This window comes from Hemitrygon akajei, chromosome 6 (assembly GCF_048418815.1).
Source record: "Hemitrygon akajei chromosome 6, sHemAka1.3, whole genome shotgun sequence".
Taxonomy (NCBI): Eukaryota; Metazoa; Chordata; class Chondrichthyes; order Myliobatiformes; family Dasyatidae; genus Hemitrygon; species Hemitrygon akajei.
The window spans coordinates 1,802,222-1,818,292 of record NC_133129.1 but is presented as its reverse complement, the minus strand read 5'-3'; the positions used below and the strand labels follow the sequence as shown (position 1 = coordinate 1,818,292).

At 48.9% G+C, this 16,071-nt stretch overlaps 1 protein-coding gene across 1 annotated transcript; it reads right to left on the bottom strand.

The window, feature by feature from the left end:
* Positions 1 to 3,727: 3,727 nt before the first annotated feature.
* LOC140728678 (beta-1,3-galactosyltransferase 5-like) lies at positions 3,728 to 13,989 on the bottom strand. Its single transcript, XM_073047639.1, has 2 exons — positions 13,332 to 13,989; positions 3,728 to 5,381 (listed from the first exon to the last, which is right to left on the bottom strand). The coding sequence occupies exon 2, from the start codon at positions 4,978 to 4,980 to the stop codon at positions 3,967 to 3,969; it is 1,014 nt and encodes a 337-aa protein (XP_072903740.1). The 5' UTR covers positions 4,981 to 5,381; positions 13,332 to 13,989; the 3' UTR covers positions 3,728 to 3,966.
* Positions 13,990 to 16,071: the final 2,082 nt, after the last annotated feature.

The window sequence follows — 16,071 nt, the reverse complement described above, 5'->3', positions numbered from 1 at the left end:
GAAAACCTACTTCATTATCCACAACACCACCTATCTTAGTATCATCTGCATACTTACTAATCCAATTTACCACCCCATCATCCAGATCATTAATGTATATGACAAACAACATTGGACCCAGTACAGATCCCTGAGGCATACCACTAGTCATCGGCCTCCAACCTGACAAACAGTTATCCACCTCTACTCTCTGACATCTCCCATCCAGCCACTGTTGAATCTATTTTAGTACTTCAATATTAATACCTAACGATTGAACCTTCCTAACTAACCTTCCATGTGGAACCTTGTCAAAGGCCTTACTGAAGTCCATATAGACAACATCCACTGCTTTACCCTCGTCAACTTTCCTAGTAACCTCTTCAAAAAATTTCAATAAGATTTGTCAAACATGACCTTCCACGCACAAATCCATGTTGACTGTTCCTAATCAAACCCTGTCTATCCAGATAGTTATATATACCATCTCTAAGAATACTTTCCATTAATTTGCCCACCACTGATGTCAAACTTACAGGCCAATAATTGCTAGGTTTACTCTTAGAACACTTTTAAACAATGGAACAACATGAGCAATACACCAATCCTCTGACACCATCCCTGTTTCTGACATTTGAAATATTTCTGTCAGAGCCCCTGCTATTTCTACACTAACTTCCCTTAAGGTCCCAGGGAATATCCTGCCAGGACCCGGAGTCTTATCCACTTTTATATTCTTTAAAAGTGCCAGTACTTCCTCTTTTTTAATCATGATAGTTTCCATAACTACCCTACTTGTTTCCCTTACCTTACACAATTCAATATCCTTCTCCTTAGTGAATACCGAAGAAAAGAAATTGTTCAAAATCTCCCCCATCTCTTTTGGCTCCACACATAGCTGTCCAGTCTGATTGTCTAAGGGACCAATTTTATCCCTCACTATCCTTTTGCTATTGATATAACTGTAGAAACCCTTTGGATTTATTTTCACCTTACTTGCCAAAGCAACCTCATATCTTCTTTTAGCTTTTCTAATTTCTTTCTTAAGATTCTTTTTACATTCTTTATATTCCTCGAATATAGTACCTCATTTACTCCATGCTGCCTATTTTTATTGTAGATCTCTCTCTTTTTCTGAACCAAGTTTCCAATATTCCTTGAAAACCATAGCTCTCTCGAACTTTTAACCTTTCTTTTCAACCTAACAGGAGCATAAAGATTCTGTACCCTCAAAATTTCACCTTTAAATGACCTCCATTTCTCTATTACATCATTCCCATACAACAATTTCTCCCAATCCACTCCTTCTAAATCCTTTCGTATCTCCTCAAAGTTAGCCTTTCTCCAATCAAAAATCTCAACCCTGGGTCCAGTCCTATCCTTCTTCATAATTATATTGAAACTAATGGCATTATGATCACTGGACCCGAAGTGCTCCCCAACACATTCCTCTGTCACCTGACCTGTCTCATTCCCTAACAGGAGATCCAACACTGCCCCTCCTCTAGTTGGTACCTCTATGTATTGCTGCAAAAAACTATCCTGCACACATTTTACAAACTCCAAACCATCCAGCCCTTTTACAGAATGGGCTTCCCAGTCTATGTGTAAAAATTAAAATCTCCCACAATCATAACCTTGTGCTTACTACAAATATCTACTATCTCCCTGCAAATTTGCTCCTCCAATTCTCACTCCCCATTAGGTGGTCTATAATACACCCCTATAAGTGTTACTACACCTTTCCCATTCCTCAATTCCACCCAAATAGCCTCCCTAGACGAGCCCTCTAATCCATCCTGCCAAAGCACCGCTGTAATATTTTCTCTGACAAGCAATGCAATACTGCAATTGCAATTTATGTGTCCGCACTGCCCTCGCTTTCTAACTGGACCACTTCGTTCTGCCTTCAGTTTTGTTTTCCATTTAAGCTACATCGACGTACTTATGTCCTTCAGGAGGACACTACAATGTTGTCATAGGGTTTGGAGGCTTGCATGCCTCAATGACCCAGCATGAATGAGGGCTTTATGCTTTGGCTCTTGGTAGGGCCATCCATGCCATACAGGTCAAAGGGCAGAGGCCAGACTGAGTGGTCTACCGGTCCTACAGGTTCGGGGGTTCAATTCAGGGCTAACAACCAAACTGGTCAAAAAGAAATCCTTTCACAGTATCTCAGTGCATGTAACAATAATAAACCATTTAGAAGAGAGCTTCGGATTTCCACTGCTCTGTTCTTCAACACCAGCACTGAACACCCCAGGTCTGTTGTATTGGAATTAGTTTATTATTGTCACATGCACAGAGATACTGTGAAAATTTTCACTTGCGTACTGTTACTACAGATCAGATCATTACCCAGCTCATTGAGACAGAACAAGGTAAAGCAGTAACAACCCAGAATAAAGTGCAACAGCTACAGAGAAAGTGCAGTGCAGTTGAACAATAAGGTGTAAGATTAGAGAGAGGTAGATTATGAAGACACAAACACAAGAGATTCTGTAGATGCTGGAAATCCAGAGCAACATACACACAAATACTGGAAGAACTCAGCAGATCAGGCAGCATCTATGGAGGGGAATGAACAGTTGACGTTTCAGGCAAAGATTCTCCATCAGGGCAGGCTGATCAAACTGTGAGGTCAAGAGTCCATATTATACTACTGGGGAAACACTGAACAGCGGGGCTCTCATAATCTCTAAACACATGCGACACAATCAGGAAATTTCACCAACACCCCTACTCTCCGAGGAAGTTGAAGAGAGCTGGACTGTGGACACCTAAGCTTACGCCACTCTACAAATGTGCAGTGGAGAGCATCTAACGCTTGCATCACTGCACTGGGGTGGACAGGAAGTCTCTGCCACCGGTGGTAAAACTACCCTGTGCATCAGCGGTACTAGCTTACCCACCGTCAATGACATATGTGACGCCCTGGGAAAGGTTTCACCCCTAACGTAATGGTCTTTCTGCAGAAGCCGTGCTCGGATTGTGGTTAGAGATAACGGGTGCTTTGGAATGTGAGCTGGGGTCTTTGCTTCGGCGGGAGATCAAGAGGGAAGATGCTGGAGACAGACGACCGGACACAGGATTCGATCCGGTGGGGTGGGGAGGGGTGGTGGTGCAGGACCGTGATTCGCTGGAGCCGGGCGCGTAGATAGACTGAGGGTCGGTGAGTACGAATTTTGGGGAGAGTTGGGCTCCAACTTGTGCATGTTTGACTGTGCAATTATAACGGGCCTTTTCGTTTTACTTCTCTCTTTTATTTACTCATCCTTTAGTTAAGATTCATAAATATAAATCCTTTAATCGTATGTAGTGTGCTGCTGATATTTCTAGGCACCGACACAGGATCCACACAAACCGGGGTTAGGGGTGGGTGTCTCAGTCTCACGGGTTTGGCGGGACCAGAGTGAGCATTCCTTACAGCCAGGAAACCAGCGGGGTTTCACATATACTGTATACAGAAAGGTGCGGGAAAAGGGCCAGGAACATGATGGAGTATCCGACCCACTCTGCTCATGGACTGCTTGTCCCACTCCCATCAGGGAGAAGGCATTCACACCAGGGCGGTTACATTTCCCAAGCAGTAAGGCTGATCAACACCTCCACCCGCCCTGCTCCACCCCACCCCCTCTACCACTACTTTATTATTTCTTGTCAGTCACCTTAAGCACAGACACTCCTGTGCCTAGTGTCACTTTATGGACACAGAATCAATGTATATGGGCTGTCTTATGAATTTATATTTAGTGTTTTTATTATTGCGTTCTTATGTGCAGGAAATGTGGAGCAGCACACGCAAAATGCTGGAGGAACTCAGCAGGTCAGGCAGAATAAACAGCCGACGTTCCGGGCCGAGACTCACCGGCTGATCAGACGGTGAGGACAAGAGCCCATACTATCGTAATAAGGAACCATTTGATAGTCCCAGAACAGCGAAGTTTCGGTTCCCTTCCACTCGACCACTTTGTGAGCCGGCCAGCTTCAGTCCCAGTTGCTGATGTCGGTGCTGTGGGGACACGCCGTCCACGCCTGCACCATCTTGCTGTGGGCCAGGCGCTGCTGCTGGGCGCTGAGCTGGTGGATCACCATCAGATACCTGTAGTTACACACCCGCCAGCTCACATTGTGCTTGGTGAAGCGTCCACTGTCCTGCGGGGTGATGCCGGCTGCCTCCGCCAGGATACCGACGTACGCGTCCTCCACGGGGATGGGCCGGATGGAGGTGGCGGCCGCCAGCAGATCGCGGGCGGCATCCAGGGAGAGCACATAGCCCACCCCGCTGGCGTAGGGCGGGTAGCGCTCCCTCCCATAGTCCTGCCGCGACACGTACCACTTACTGCCGGGGTCGCGGATCACGTCTCTGCGCTCGGCCGGGAACAGCGATCCCGTGTAGAGTCCCGTCCTAATCGGGTTGTCCCTCACCAGGAAGCCGGGCAGACGGTCAGTGTTCACGAAGCAGTCGTCATCGGTCTTCAGGACGTAGGAGGGTCGGCAGGCGCTGGTGGCCCAGCTCAGTCCGTGCATGACCTTTAGTGTCAGGTTGCGGTAGGTGTCCACGTAGTCGCCGAGCAGAAGGTCCCCGAAGATCTCCTGCTCCTCCTGGACGGCGGCCTCAGCGCTCTGCTCGGTGGCCCGGCCGACCAGGAAGACCACCTGCCAGGAGAAGGGACTGGAGAGCCGGCGCCGCGCCCAGCTCCCCCGGATGGCGTCCCGGCGGTCAACGTGGAGCGGGGCCGATGTCACCAGCACCATCAGGTCCTGGTACGGCCGGCAGGGGGGAGGCTGGTGGACCGGACTGAACAAGGACACAAAGTCCACCCCCGCTCTCCCCGTTGGGTCTCCTCCCTTGCCTCTCGGCCGCTCCAGGAGGCTGTCCCTCGCAAGGTGGCCGGGCTTCTCACTCCGAGCTGCAGGGTCTCGGAAAGCCAGGATCAGAAACCCAGAGAGCGGGAGCAAAGCAAGAGCTAACACCTTCATGTACGCTCTGAACTTCATCGTCCCGATGCAAGGTACCCAGATCCCAAGGGGCGTAACGTTCCGCGAATTTCAGTAATGTAGACTTTTATAAAACTGGCAATGTTGCATCCTCACTAAATCCCAGCAGAGAGGAAATTTGCCATTCTTGTAGGTTGCCATCTTATCTCAGTGACAAGCAGGGCTGGGTAGCAAATACTGACTCTACCGTCCACATCCACGTCCGACGAGCGCACAAACCGTCCATTTTGATACCGGTTGGCCAAGGGGGAAGGGACGTCCCAGATACTGAAGTCACCGCACCCCCTCAATCTTCTGCTGTGTTTTTCAAGCACATCTTCCGGCCTCGGGAAATCCCAATGCACGCCAGCAGCCGGGGAATACTCCCAAAATGGGACCACAAAATCCAAAACAGACGGCCCCTGTCGAAAGAGAAAGAGTTAGTTAACCTTCCAGCCGATGATTTCACGGGAAGAGAAGGGCCAGTCAGCCCGTTATGCACGTGCCAGCCAAAAGTGGACGTCGGGTAGATCCCGGTGTCCAGCACCTGGCCCTCAGTTCTGCATTTGAATTCCTTTTGTCAGAATATACCCTGAAAAAAAAGTCAGTCACTGTCTCCACTGAGGTAGGGTGAGACTAGAACGAGAGGTCATGGGTTAGGGGTGAAAGGTGGAATGGTTAAGGGAGGGAACTTCCACTGTCAGAGGGTGTTGAGAGGGTGGAACAAGCTACCAGTGATGGATGAATGGCAACATTGAAGAGAAGTTTACACTGATGAGAGGGATGTGGAAGGCTATGGCCCACGTTGATGGGACTAGTGGGGATAATAGATGGGCTGAAGGTCTTGCTTTAGTACTCTATGCCTCTATACCCTCTAAGGCACAAGATTTCTAATGGAGAAGAGTTTCTCCTTGACTCCAACTGAAATGAGGTAGTCTTGTTTTGAAACTATGCCCCTTATTCTGAAACTAATCCTCTACTTGCAACATGCTCTCAGCACACACCTTTCAATCCTCCTCAGATTCTTATGTGTCGCTGTGATCACCTGCAATTCTTCTGTATTCCAGCGAGTATGGACCCAGCTTGCTCAGCCTCCGTATATAATCATTCAGCATTTAAGAAGGGGGCTATGGGGAGAAGGCAGGAGAATGGGGCTGAGATGGCAAATTAATCATCCATGAAGGAATAACAGAGCAGACTCGACGGGCCAAATGGCCCAATTCTGCCTCTAGTCTTAAGGTCTAAACACCAGATGTTCTGTACATGTTGCAGATCCAGATCAACACACAGGAAATGCTGCAGGAACTCGGCAAGTCGGGCTGTATCAAAGGGTCTCAGCCCAAGATAATTGACAGCCTACTCCCTTCGATAGATTTTATTACAACAGTGCATTGAGGTAGTACAGGGTAAAACAATAACAGAATGCAAAATAAAGTGTTACAGTTACAGAAAAAGTGCAGTGCAGGCAGACATCAAGGTGCAGGGCCGTGACAAGGTAGGATGTGAGGTGAAGTACCCATCTTATCATACTTGGGAACAGTTTGATAGTCTTTTAACAGTAGGATAGAAGCTGTGTTTGAGCCTGGTGCTTTTAGACTTTTGTATCTTCTGCTCAATGGGGATTTTTAAAAAGTATATTACAATGCAAATTTCTACAGATTTCTCATGGAGAGAATTCTAACTGGCTGCATCACCGTCTGGTCTGGGGGAAGGGGTGTGACTGCACAGGATTGGAAAAAGTTGCAGAATGTTGGAAAAGACATTTGCAAATTTCTACAGATGTACTGTGGAGAGCGTTCTAACCGGTATGGAGGGGCCAGTGCACAGGATCGGAAAAAGTTGCAGAAAGTTGTAAACTCAGCCAGCTCCAACATGGGCACTAGTCTCTCCAGCATCTAGGATATCTTTGAAAGGTGATGCTTCAAAGAGTAGGAGCATCATTAAGGACCCCCATCACCCAGGACATGCCCTCTTCTCATTGCTACCATCAAGGGAGTACAGAAGCCTGAAGACGCACACTCAATATTTCAGGAAGTTTCTTCCCCTCCGCTATCAGATTTCTGAAAGGACAATGAACCCATGAATGCTACCTCACTGTATTTTTCTTTCTTTGCTCCTTTTGCACTATTTATTTTTGTGTTGGCGTGTGGTCTAGTGGATAAGGCATCGGTCTAGTGATCTGAAGGTTACTGGTTCGAGCCTCAGCTGAGGCAGCATGTTTTGTACTTGAGCAAGGCACTTAACAACGCATTGCCCTGCATGACACCGGTACCAAGCTGCTTGGGTCCTAGTGCCCTTCCCTTGGACAACATCGGTCTTGTGAAGACAACATCGGGCTTGCAGCATGGGCAACTGCCGGTCTCCCATACAACCCTGCCCAGGCCTGTGCCCTGGAAACATTCCAAAGCACAAATCCATGGTCTCACAAGACTAACGGATGCCTATCTATAGACTATTTATTTTAATTAATTATCTTTTTATTATTATATATTGCAATGTCTGGACTTCGGGAGTTCTGACGAAGGCCCTCGGCCCAAAACGTTGACTGCTCGTTTCCACAGATGCTGTCCGACCTGCTGAGTTCCTCCAGCTTGTTGTACGTGTTGCTTTGACCCCAGCATCTCCAGTGTACTTTGTGTCTAAGAAGCACAGGATGCTGTGTCCTGTTTGCATCAAGATACCAGTGTACACATCATATGTGGTGTATGGGGCAACCCTCTTCAAGATTCAAGATTGTTTAATGTAATTTCCAGTCATCATCACGATGCGCCGTGTCGTATGACTTGGGCGACCATGGTCTTTCCGGGACCTTGATTGTTCTTGGCAGTTTGGCATTGCCTTCTACCAGGCAGTGCCTTTACCAGAGGGGTGGCCCCAGTCATTATCAATACTCTTCACAGATTGACTGCCTGGGGTCAGTGGTCACACACCCAGGGCTTGTGATATTCACTGGCTGCTCATACACCTGCTCGCATGGCTTCATGTGACTCTGATCGGGTGGTGGGCTAAGTAGGTGCTACACCTTGTGCAGGGGTGGCCTGCAGGTTTTCAGAGGGAAGGAGTGCCTTACACCTCCACCCTGCCATTTCCTGTACATAAGAGTAAAGGAAAACAAAATAATTGTTACTCTGGAACCAATGCAGCACAACAAAACTACAGCAAGATAAAGAACACAATAATTTAAAAAAAAACAATAAATATAAATCCATAAGATAGCTTATGTACCTGGATTGATTGTATGTCCATTAAGTAATGCTAGGCACAGGAGTGTCTGTACGTGAGGTGACTGACAGGAAATGATAAAGTTGTGGTGGTTGGGGTATGGGGGGTGGGTTAGTGGCTGGAAGTGTTGATCAGCTTTATTTGTCGAGAAAGTAACTGTTTTTGAGTCTGGTAGTCCAAGTGTGGATGCTACGTAACCTCCTCCCTGATGGGAGTGGAATAAACAAGCCATGAGCGGGGTGTGTGGGAACCTCCACGGTGTTCCTGGCCCTTTTCCAGCACCTTCTGTATACATGCCCTTGATGGCGGGTACAATGATATTGACGTCTTCTCCGGTCAAGGTGGCGCCAGAATACAACGCTTCCTCGGTTGACATCTTCCAGATAGCTCACGAAAGTATCTTTTTTTTTTACTTCTTTTACGTCTGTTTTTCACTTTAAATGCGTCTCTGGGATGGTTAGAGCCCGCAATTTAAAGTTTGGAGATCGTTTGAGTGATGCTGTGCTTTGCTGTCGCCAAGAAGATACCGGTAAGCGAGCGCATATACAGATGGCCTCGATGCGAAGTAACTTCGAGACGGGACGCGAGTCGATGTTTGCCATTTAAAGCCCCCTTTATCGCTGTCAAGGAATATCGAGACATCGAGGCGAATGCAGAAGGTGAGCGAGGGTTTCAGCACCCATTGTCAAAGATCCCAACCGTCCGGGCCAGGCCATCTTCTCACAGCTCCCACGGACGGGAGGGACTGAATCCTGAAGTCCCACACCACCACCCGGCCACACCATCTTCTCACAGCTCCCACAGACAGGAGGGACTGAATCCTGAAGTCCCACACCACCACCCGGCCAGGCCATCTTCTCACAGCTCCCACGGACGGGAGGGACTGAATCCTGAAGTCCCACACCACCACCCGGCCACACCATCTTCTCACAGCTCCCACGGACAGGAGGGACTGAATCCTGAAGTCCCACACCATCACCCGGCCACACCATCTTCTCACAGCTCCCACGGACAGGAGGGACTGAACCCTGAAGTCCCACACCACCACCCGGCCACACCATCTTCTCACAGCTCCCACCGACAGGAGGGACTGAATCCTGAAGTCCCACACCACCACCCGGCCAGGCCATCTTCTCACAGCTCCCACGGACAGGAGGGACTGAATCCTGAAGTCCCACACCACCACCCGGCCACACCATCTTCTCACAGCTCCCACGGACAGGAGGGACTGAATCCTGAAGTCCCACACCACCACCCGGCCACACCATCTTCTCACAGCTCCCACGGACAGGAGGGACTGAATCCTGAAGTCCCACACCACCCGGCCAGGCCATCTTCTCACAGCTCCCACGGATAGGAGGGACTGAATCCTGAAGTCCCACACCATCACCCGGCCAGGCCATCTTCTCACAGCTCCCACGGACAGGAGGGACTGAATCCTGAAGTCCCACACCACCAGGTTCAGGATATCTACTTCCCTTACATCATTGGGCTCTGGAGCCGACCAGCACAACCCTAATCATTACTGTTTAATAACACAATGAGCATTCTGATCACTTTGTACTAAATGGACTTTGTATATTTTTCTAATTGAGTTCTTTGTACATAATTTATGTTTAATTGATGTTTCCTTGTGAATGCTGTTATCTGATGCCATGGCCCTGTGCTGCTTCTGTAGGAACTTTTTCACTGCTCCTGTGCACACGGATTTGTGCATTTAACAGTGAACCTTGACAAATAGACTCTTTCTGGCTTCCAGTTGGGTACAGGTATCGATTATAACTGAAGTCTCCATGGCAAACTCCGCCACTGGCAACATTTGTCACCGAAACGTCGGTTATAATTAATACCTGAAAGCCAGATGAGAGTTTAGTCATCATGTATGCCGGGAAAGCGCCAGATCCTTTTTCAATAAACGTTGACTTTGCCTGCTGTGTGACTAAAGCCTTTTACTGTGTCGACAGGAGGGTCTGTACTGCTCCATCCTCAGCTGGCTAGCCACAGAGACTCGTCTCCATTGTATATTTACTTCCTAAAGGCACCCGTCCAAAATCCTACACAATGGTCCACAACCAAGCAGCGACAACCAAAGCTCCGTCATTATCCCAAGACCTCAAGAAACTGCAGAGTTGTGAATACAGCCCAACTTATCAGAGAAACCGGCCTCCCCTCCATAACTCTGTCAACACTTCTCTGCCGGCCGCAGTAAAACAGCCAACATCCTCCCACCCACCTCAGACATTCCCTCTTCTCACCACTCCCATCGGGCTGAAGATACAAAAGTCTGTATCAAGGACAGTGTCGTGTTCAAATTTCAATTCTATTTGAGCGAGTTGGTGTGTGTGTGTGTGTATGTATATATAAGCATTCTCGTTCGTTCAAATAATTCATTACGGGTTATATGTAAAATATGTTAATTGCTTATGTCATCACACTACCATGTGATATGTGCGTGCCTGGCTCAAAGTAAACTCAAAGTTAGACCTGCCTTTTGGACTCCCGTGTCTTCTTCTGAACTAGTTTGATGTTTTGAAGTTACCAAACATAACAGGCAGCTTCAGTCCTACTCTTGCAAGACTGCTGTGTGGGCTCTTATCCCACCGTTACAATTCTGTTGTACGATAAACACGACCTCACAATCCATCTTGTCATGGCCCTTGCTACCTATCTGTCTGCCTGCACTTTCTGTCGAATGCCCTTCCCTTGGACAACATCGGTGGCGTGGAGAGGGGAGACTTGCAGCTTGGGCAACTGCCGGTCTTCCATTAAAAAAAACCTTGCCCAAGGTGCAAATCCACGGTCTATCGAGACTAACGGAGGCCTACAGACTTTCTCTGTAACTGTAGCACTTTATTCTACATTCTGTTCTTCTCTCCCCTTCTGCATTACCTAGTAGATGGCCAGTACAGTAGTGTGGTAGTAATTGTAATGCTTTCAATTCCTGCCACTGTCTGTAAGAAGTTTCCATGTTCTCCCCGCCACCACGTCCGTTTGCTCCGCGTGCTCGGGTTTCCTTCCGAAGACGGACAGGTGAGGGTTGGTGAGGTGCGGGCATGCCACGTTGACGCTCGAATCAAGGCGGCACTCGCAGGCTGCCGGGATTCCCTTGCACTGTGCCAGCCGTTGACGCAAAGAATACATTTCACTGTATGTTTCCATGTACGTGTGACAAATGAAGCTCATCTTTAATGCATTTATATACGGAATACTGCGTCCGGACGACAGGCTTCTTGCTGTCTGTCAGGTCATACATGGGCGGCACGTTGACGTAGCGGTTGGGGACCCAGTTTCAATTCCCGTCGCTGCCTGTAAGGAGTTTGCACGTCCTCCCCGTGACTGCGTGGATTTCCTCCGTGTGCTCCGGTTTCCTCCCACAGTCCGAAGACAGACTGGTTTGTAGGTCAATTGGTCTCATGGGCTCATTGGGCTGGAAGCTCCTGTTACGCTGCTGCGTCTCTCAGTAAACAAATAAATCAACATGCAACAAAGTTAAACCAATTTCCTCTGCCCTGCTCCACCGCGTAACTCCAAATCTGCAGGACCAACATATTATTTATCGGTGTGTGTCAGGAATTTGCTGGCTCCGGCGCCCAACCCCTTTCACATTCCAGATCAAAACAACTGCTTGCACTGAGCAAATCTCTTCCCTGCCATTCCCGCCCCCACAACTCTCGTCACATCTGTCTCCTCTGGATAAAATAAATAGGTCACACAACCAGACTGTTGCAGCTACTGTCTGCCGGCCAGGCAAACCCGGGTTCCTGAGCGACCCACCCAAGATCGACTAGTCCCCCTGAGTCTAGTATGACCCGATTCGTGCAGCCGCTGATAAAACCTTTGGGTCTGAATCAGGTCAGGCTCAGTGTCGGTGTGAGCTCCACCAGTTCCTGAGGAAATGCACTTTGTTTCCACACCAGTTCACCCAGAAGCAAGCCTGCAAACCCGGCACACGCGCGCCACTCTTCCCATAAACCCCGCACACGTTCGCACTTCTCTGATAGGTCCCGCACTGCGCCCGCAGACTCCGCACACTACCAGCTCTGTTCCCGCAGACTCCGCACACTACCAGCTCTGTTTCCGCAGAACCCCCCGCGCACTCCCAGCTCTGTTCCCGCAGACTCCGCACACTACCAGCTCTGTTCCCACAGAACCCCCTCGCACACTACCAGCTCTGTTCCCGCAGAACCCCCTCGCACACTCCCAGCTCTGTTCCCACAGAACCCCCCGCACACTCCCAGCTCTGTTCCCACAGAACCCCCCGCACACTCCCAGCTCTGTTCCCGTAGAACTCCCCCACCCCCGCAGACTCCCAGCACTGTTCCCGCAGACCCCCCGCACACTCCCAGATCTGTTTCCGTAGAACTCCCCCCACCCCCGCAGACTCCCAGCTCTGTTCCCGTAGAACTCCCCCCACCCCCGCACACTCCCAGCTCTGTTCCCACAGAACCCCCCGCACACTCCCAGCTCTGTTCCCACAGAACCCCCCGCACACTCCCAGCTCTGTTCCCACAGAACCCCCCGCACACTCCCAGCTCTGTTCCCGTAGAACTCCCCCCACCCCCGCACACTCCCAGCTCTGTTCCCACAGAACCCCCTCGCACACTACCAGCTCTGTTCCCGTAGAACTCCCCCCACCCCCGCACACTCCCAGCTCTGTTCCCACAGAACCCCCTCGCACACTACCAGCTCTGTTCCCACAGAACCCCCCGCACACTCCCAGCTCTGTTCCCGTAGAACTCCCCCCACCCCCGCAGACTCCCAGCTCTGTTCCCACAGAACCCCCCACACACTCCCAGCTCTGTTCCCGTAGAACTACCCCCACCCCCGCAGACTCCCAGCACTGTTCCCGCAGACTCCCAGCACTGTTCACGCAGACCCCCCGCACACTCCCAGCACTATTCCCACTGATCCGACACATTCCCAGCTCTGCTCCCGCAGACACCGCCCGCCCCCCCGCCCCGCACACTTCTTCCACCACTCCCGCAGACCCGGTACCATCTCCGCAGATTCGGAACTGTACCCGCAGAGCCAACGATTACCCTTCCTTATTCCTTCTGATCCAACATGTTTCCAGCACCACTCCCGGCGACCCAAAACAACCCCTACCCAGGCTCCCGTACACCGGGCCCATTTCCAGAACGATCACCCACCTGAAACAGCAGAAACTGGTGCCGATAAGCGCGGTATCGGTGGGTTTAGTAACTCGCTCTCCCCGTAAACTCTCCCCCCTCCCTCCAGACTCGCACACCACTGATCGACATCCGCTGAATCCAACCAGTGCTGGTCTGGAGATGATCGACAGAGACCGGTTGACTAAGGAACCAATGGCGGTTTGAGGCGGGTCTCCAGCGACCCTGAGAACCTAGAATACACTCTGCTCAGTGAGATGAGTTCAATCCGCCAGCACGCTTTAAATGAAAGTCACGCAAGCATTGAAAAGTTTGTTCGAAGCTTCTATAGAATCAGGCTTTGCTCTTGTCTGCACGTTTCCAAGGGATTGTGTGGGCGATTGTTACTGGAGTTGAACGACATCGGAATCACTTTTCAGCTGCAAGTACTCCCCCGGAAAATCCGAAACTTCTATAAAACCAAAACAGGCAGGTGCAAATTCGCGGAGAGATTTTGTCAAAAAAAAGTCTTGCAAATCGCAAATAAACGTCTCTGAAAAGCCCAGCAGAAAGCCCCCACAGCGCTGTAAATCAAGGCAAAAATACAGAAACGCCGCAAGAACAGGAATTCGACCCAAAAAACCCCGTAAAATACAGCAAAATTCCGGTAAAACCATAGAATCCCAAAAACTCGGCCAAAAGGCGAAACATATGCGGAAACCACAACATATCGCTCCAGGACTAGCTACTCTGCCTCGACTTCCTGTACCTTTAAAAATTAACTTTGAAGTTCTCTTATTTGCCATTAAAGTAATAAGAAACATGACAGAATGTTTTCGATTTGACTCGCGCTCGCAGCCGGTCTCTACAAACTATCTCCCTCGAAAGATAATTGGAAGGTCAGTTTTTTTGAAGTACGCTCCTAAACTGCGGAATTCAATACCCAGAACTAATTGACATTTTTGACACTTTTAATCGCCAGTTTAAAACCTATTTACATAGAAACATAGAAATCTACAGCACATTACAGGCCCTTCGGCCCACAATGTTGTGCCGACCATGCAACCTGCTCTAGAAACTGTAGAATTTCCCTACAGCATAGCCCTCTATTTTTCTAAGCTCCATGTACCTATCTAAGAGGCTCTTAAAAGATCCTATTGTATCCGCCTCCTCCACCGTCGCTGGCAGTGCATTCCACACACTCACCACTCTCTGTGTGAAAAACTTACCTCTGACATTCCCCTTGTACCTACTTCCAAGCACCTTAAGACTGTGCCCCCTCGTGTTTGCCATTTCAGCCCTGGGAAAAAGCCCCTGACTATCCGCAGGATCAATGCCTCTCATCATCTTGTACACCTTTATCAGGTCACCTCTCATCCTCCGTCACTCCAAGGAAAAAAGGCCAAGTTCACTCAAACTGTTCTCATAAGGCACATTCTCCAATGCAGGCAACATCCTGGTAAATCTGCTCTACACTGTCTCTATAATAATCCTTCCTGTAATGAGGTGACCAGAAATGAGCACAGTACTCCAAGTGGGGTCTGACCAAGGTCTTATATCGCTGCAACATTACCTCTCGGCTCTTGAACTCAATCCCGTGGTTGATGAAGGCCAACACACCATATTGTCTTCTTAATAACACTGTCAACCACCACAGCATTTCTGTGTGTCCTATGGACATAGACCCCAAGATCCCTCTGATCCTCCACACTTCCAAGAGTCTTACCATTAATATTATATTCTATCTTCAAATTTGACCTACCAAAAGGAAGCACTCCACACTTATCTCGCTTTTTAGTCTTTTATTCCATGTTTGCATTTTTTTCCATTGGAAAGCACTTTGAACTACAAGTGCTCTATCAATAAAGTTATCATTTTTATTATTATTTCTCATCTCAAGCTGTTAATACCTGAGGTACGTGCATAGCCGAGCACACTCATTTCTCAATTGCTATGAACTTTCAGACTGTTCCAGCGATGTTTGGTATTGTGGCTCTCTGGAGATTTATATAAATATTGCAGTGTAGGCCAAATTGTTTAATGCTATTGTGCAGTGATTTTGGGATGATACCCGTTAACATAGAAAATAGAACATAGAACAGTACAACAAAGGCCCCTCAGCCCATAATGTTGTACTGAACCAGTTAAAAAGTAAATCAAACCCCCTCCCAAAAACTAATTCCTCCCACCTACACAGTGCCCATCTCCCTCCATCTTCCTCACACCCATGTGCCTATCTGAACATCTCTTCAAGGTCTCTAATGCATTTGCCTCTACCACCATACCAGGCAGCACATTCCAGGCATCCTTCAATGCATGTCCTCTGTGTTAGACATTTCAACTCTTGAAAAATTATATTGTCTTTCCACCCTATCTTTATCTCTCCTAATCTTGTAAACCTCCATCAGATCTCCACTCAGCCTCCGCCTCTCCAAAGAAAACAACTCAGTTTTGTCCAGCCTCTCAAGATAACCCCTGCCCTCTAAACCAGGGAGCATCCTGGCAAACCTCTTCCTCACCCTCTCCAAAGCCTCAACATCCTTCCTACAGTGGGGCGACCAGAACTGTATGCAATACTCCAGATGTGGCTTAACCAGAGTTTTATAAAGTTGCAGCATAACCTCTTGACTTTTGAACTCTGTGCCTTGACTAATAAAAGCAAGCATTCCATAAGCCTTTTTAACCACCATATTGACATGTGTAGCCACTTTTTGTTATGGTCCGGTCCGGAGACCGCATTCCGGGTCTTGATCCGGTCCGTGGACTCCGGACTCCGGGTCTT

Excerpts from the sequence above, each read along its gene's own strand:
- LOC140728678 (XM_073047639.1), bottom strand. The coding sequence starts at position 4,980 with ATGAAGTTCAGAGCGTACATGAAGGTGTTAGCTCTTGCTTTGCTCCCG.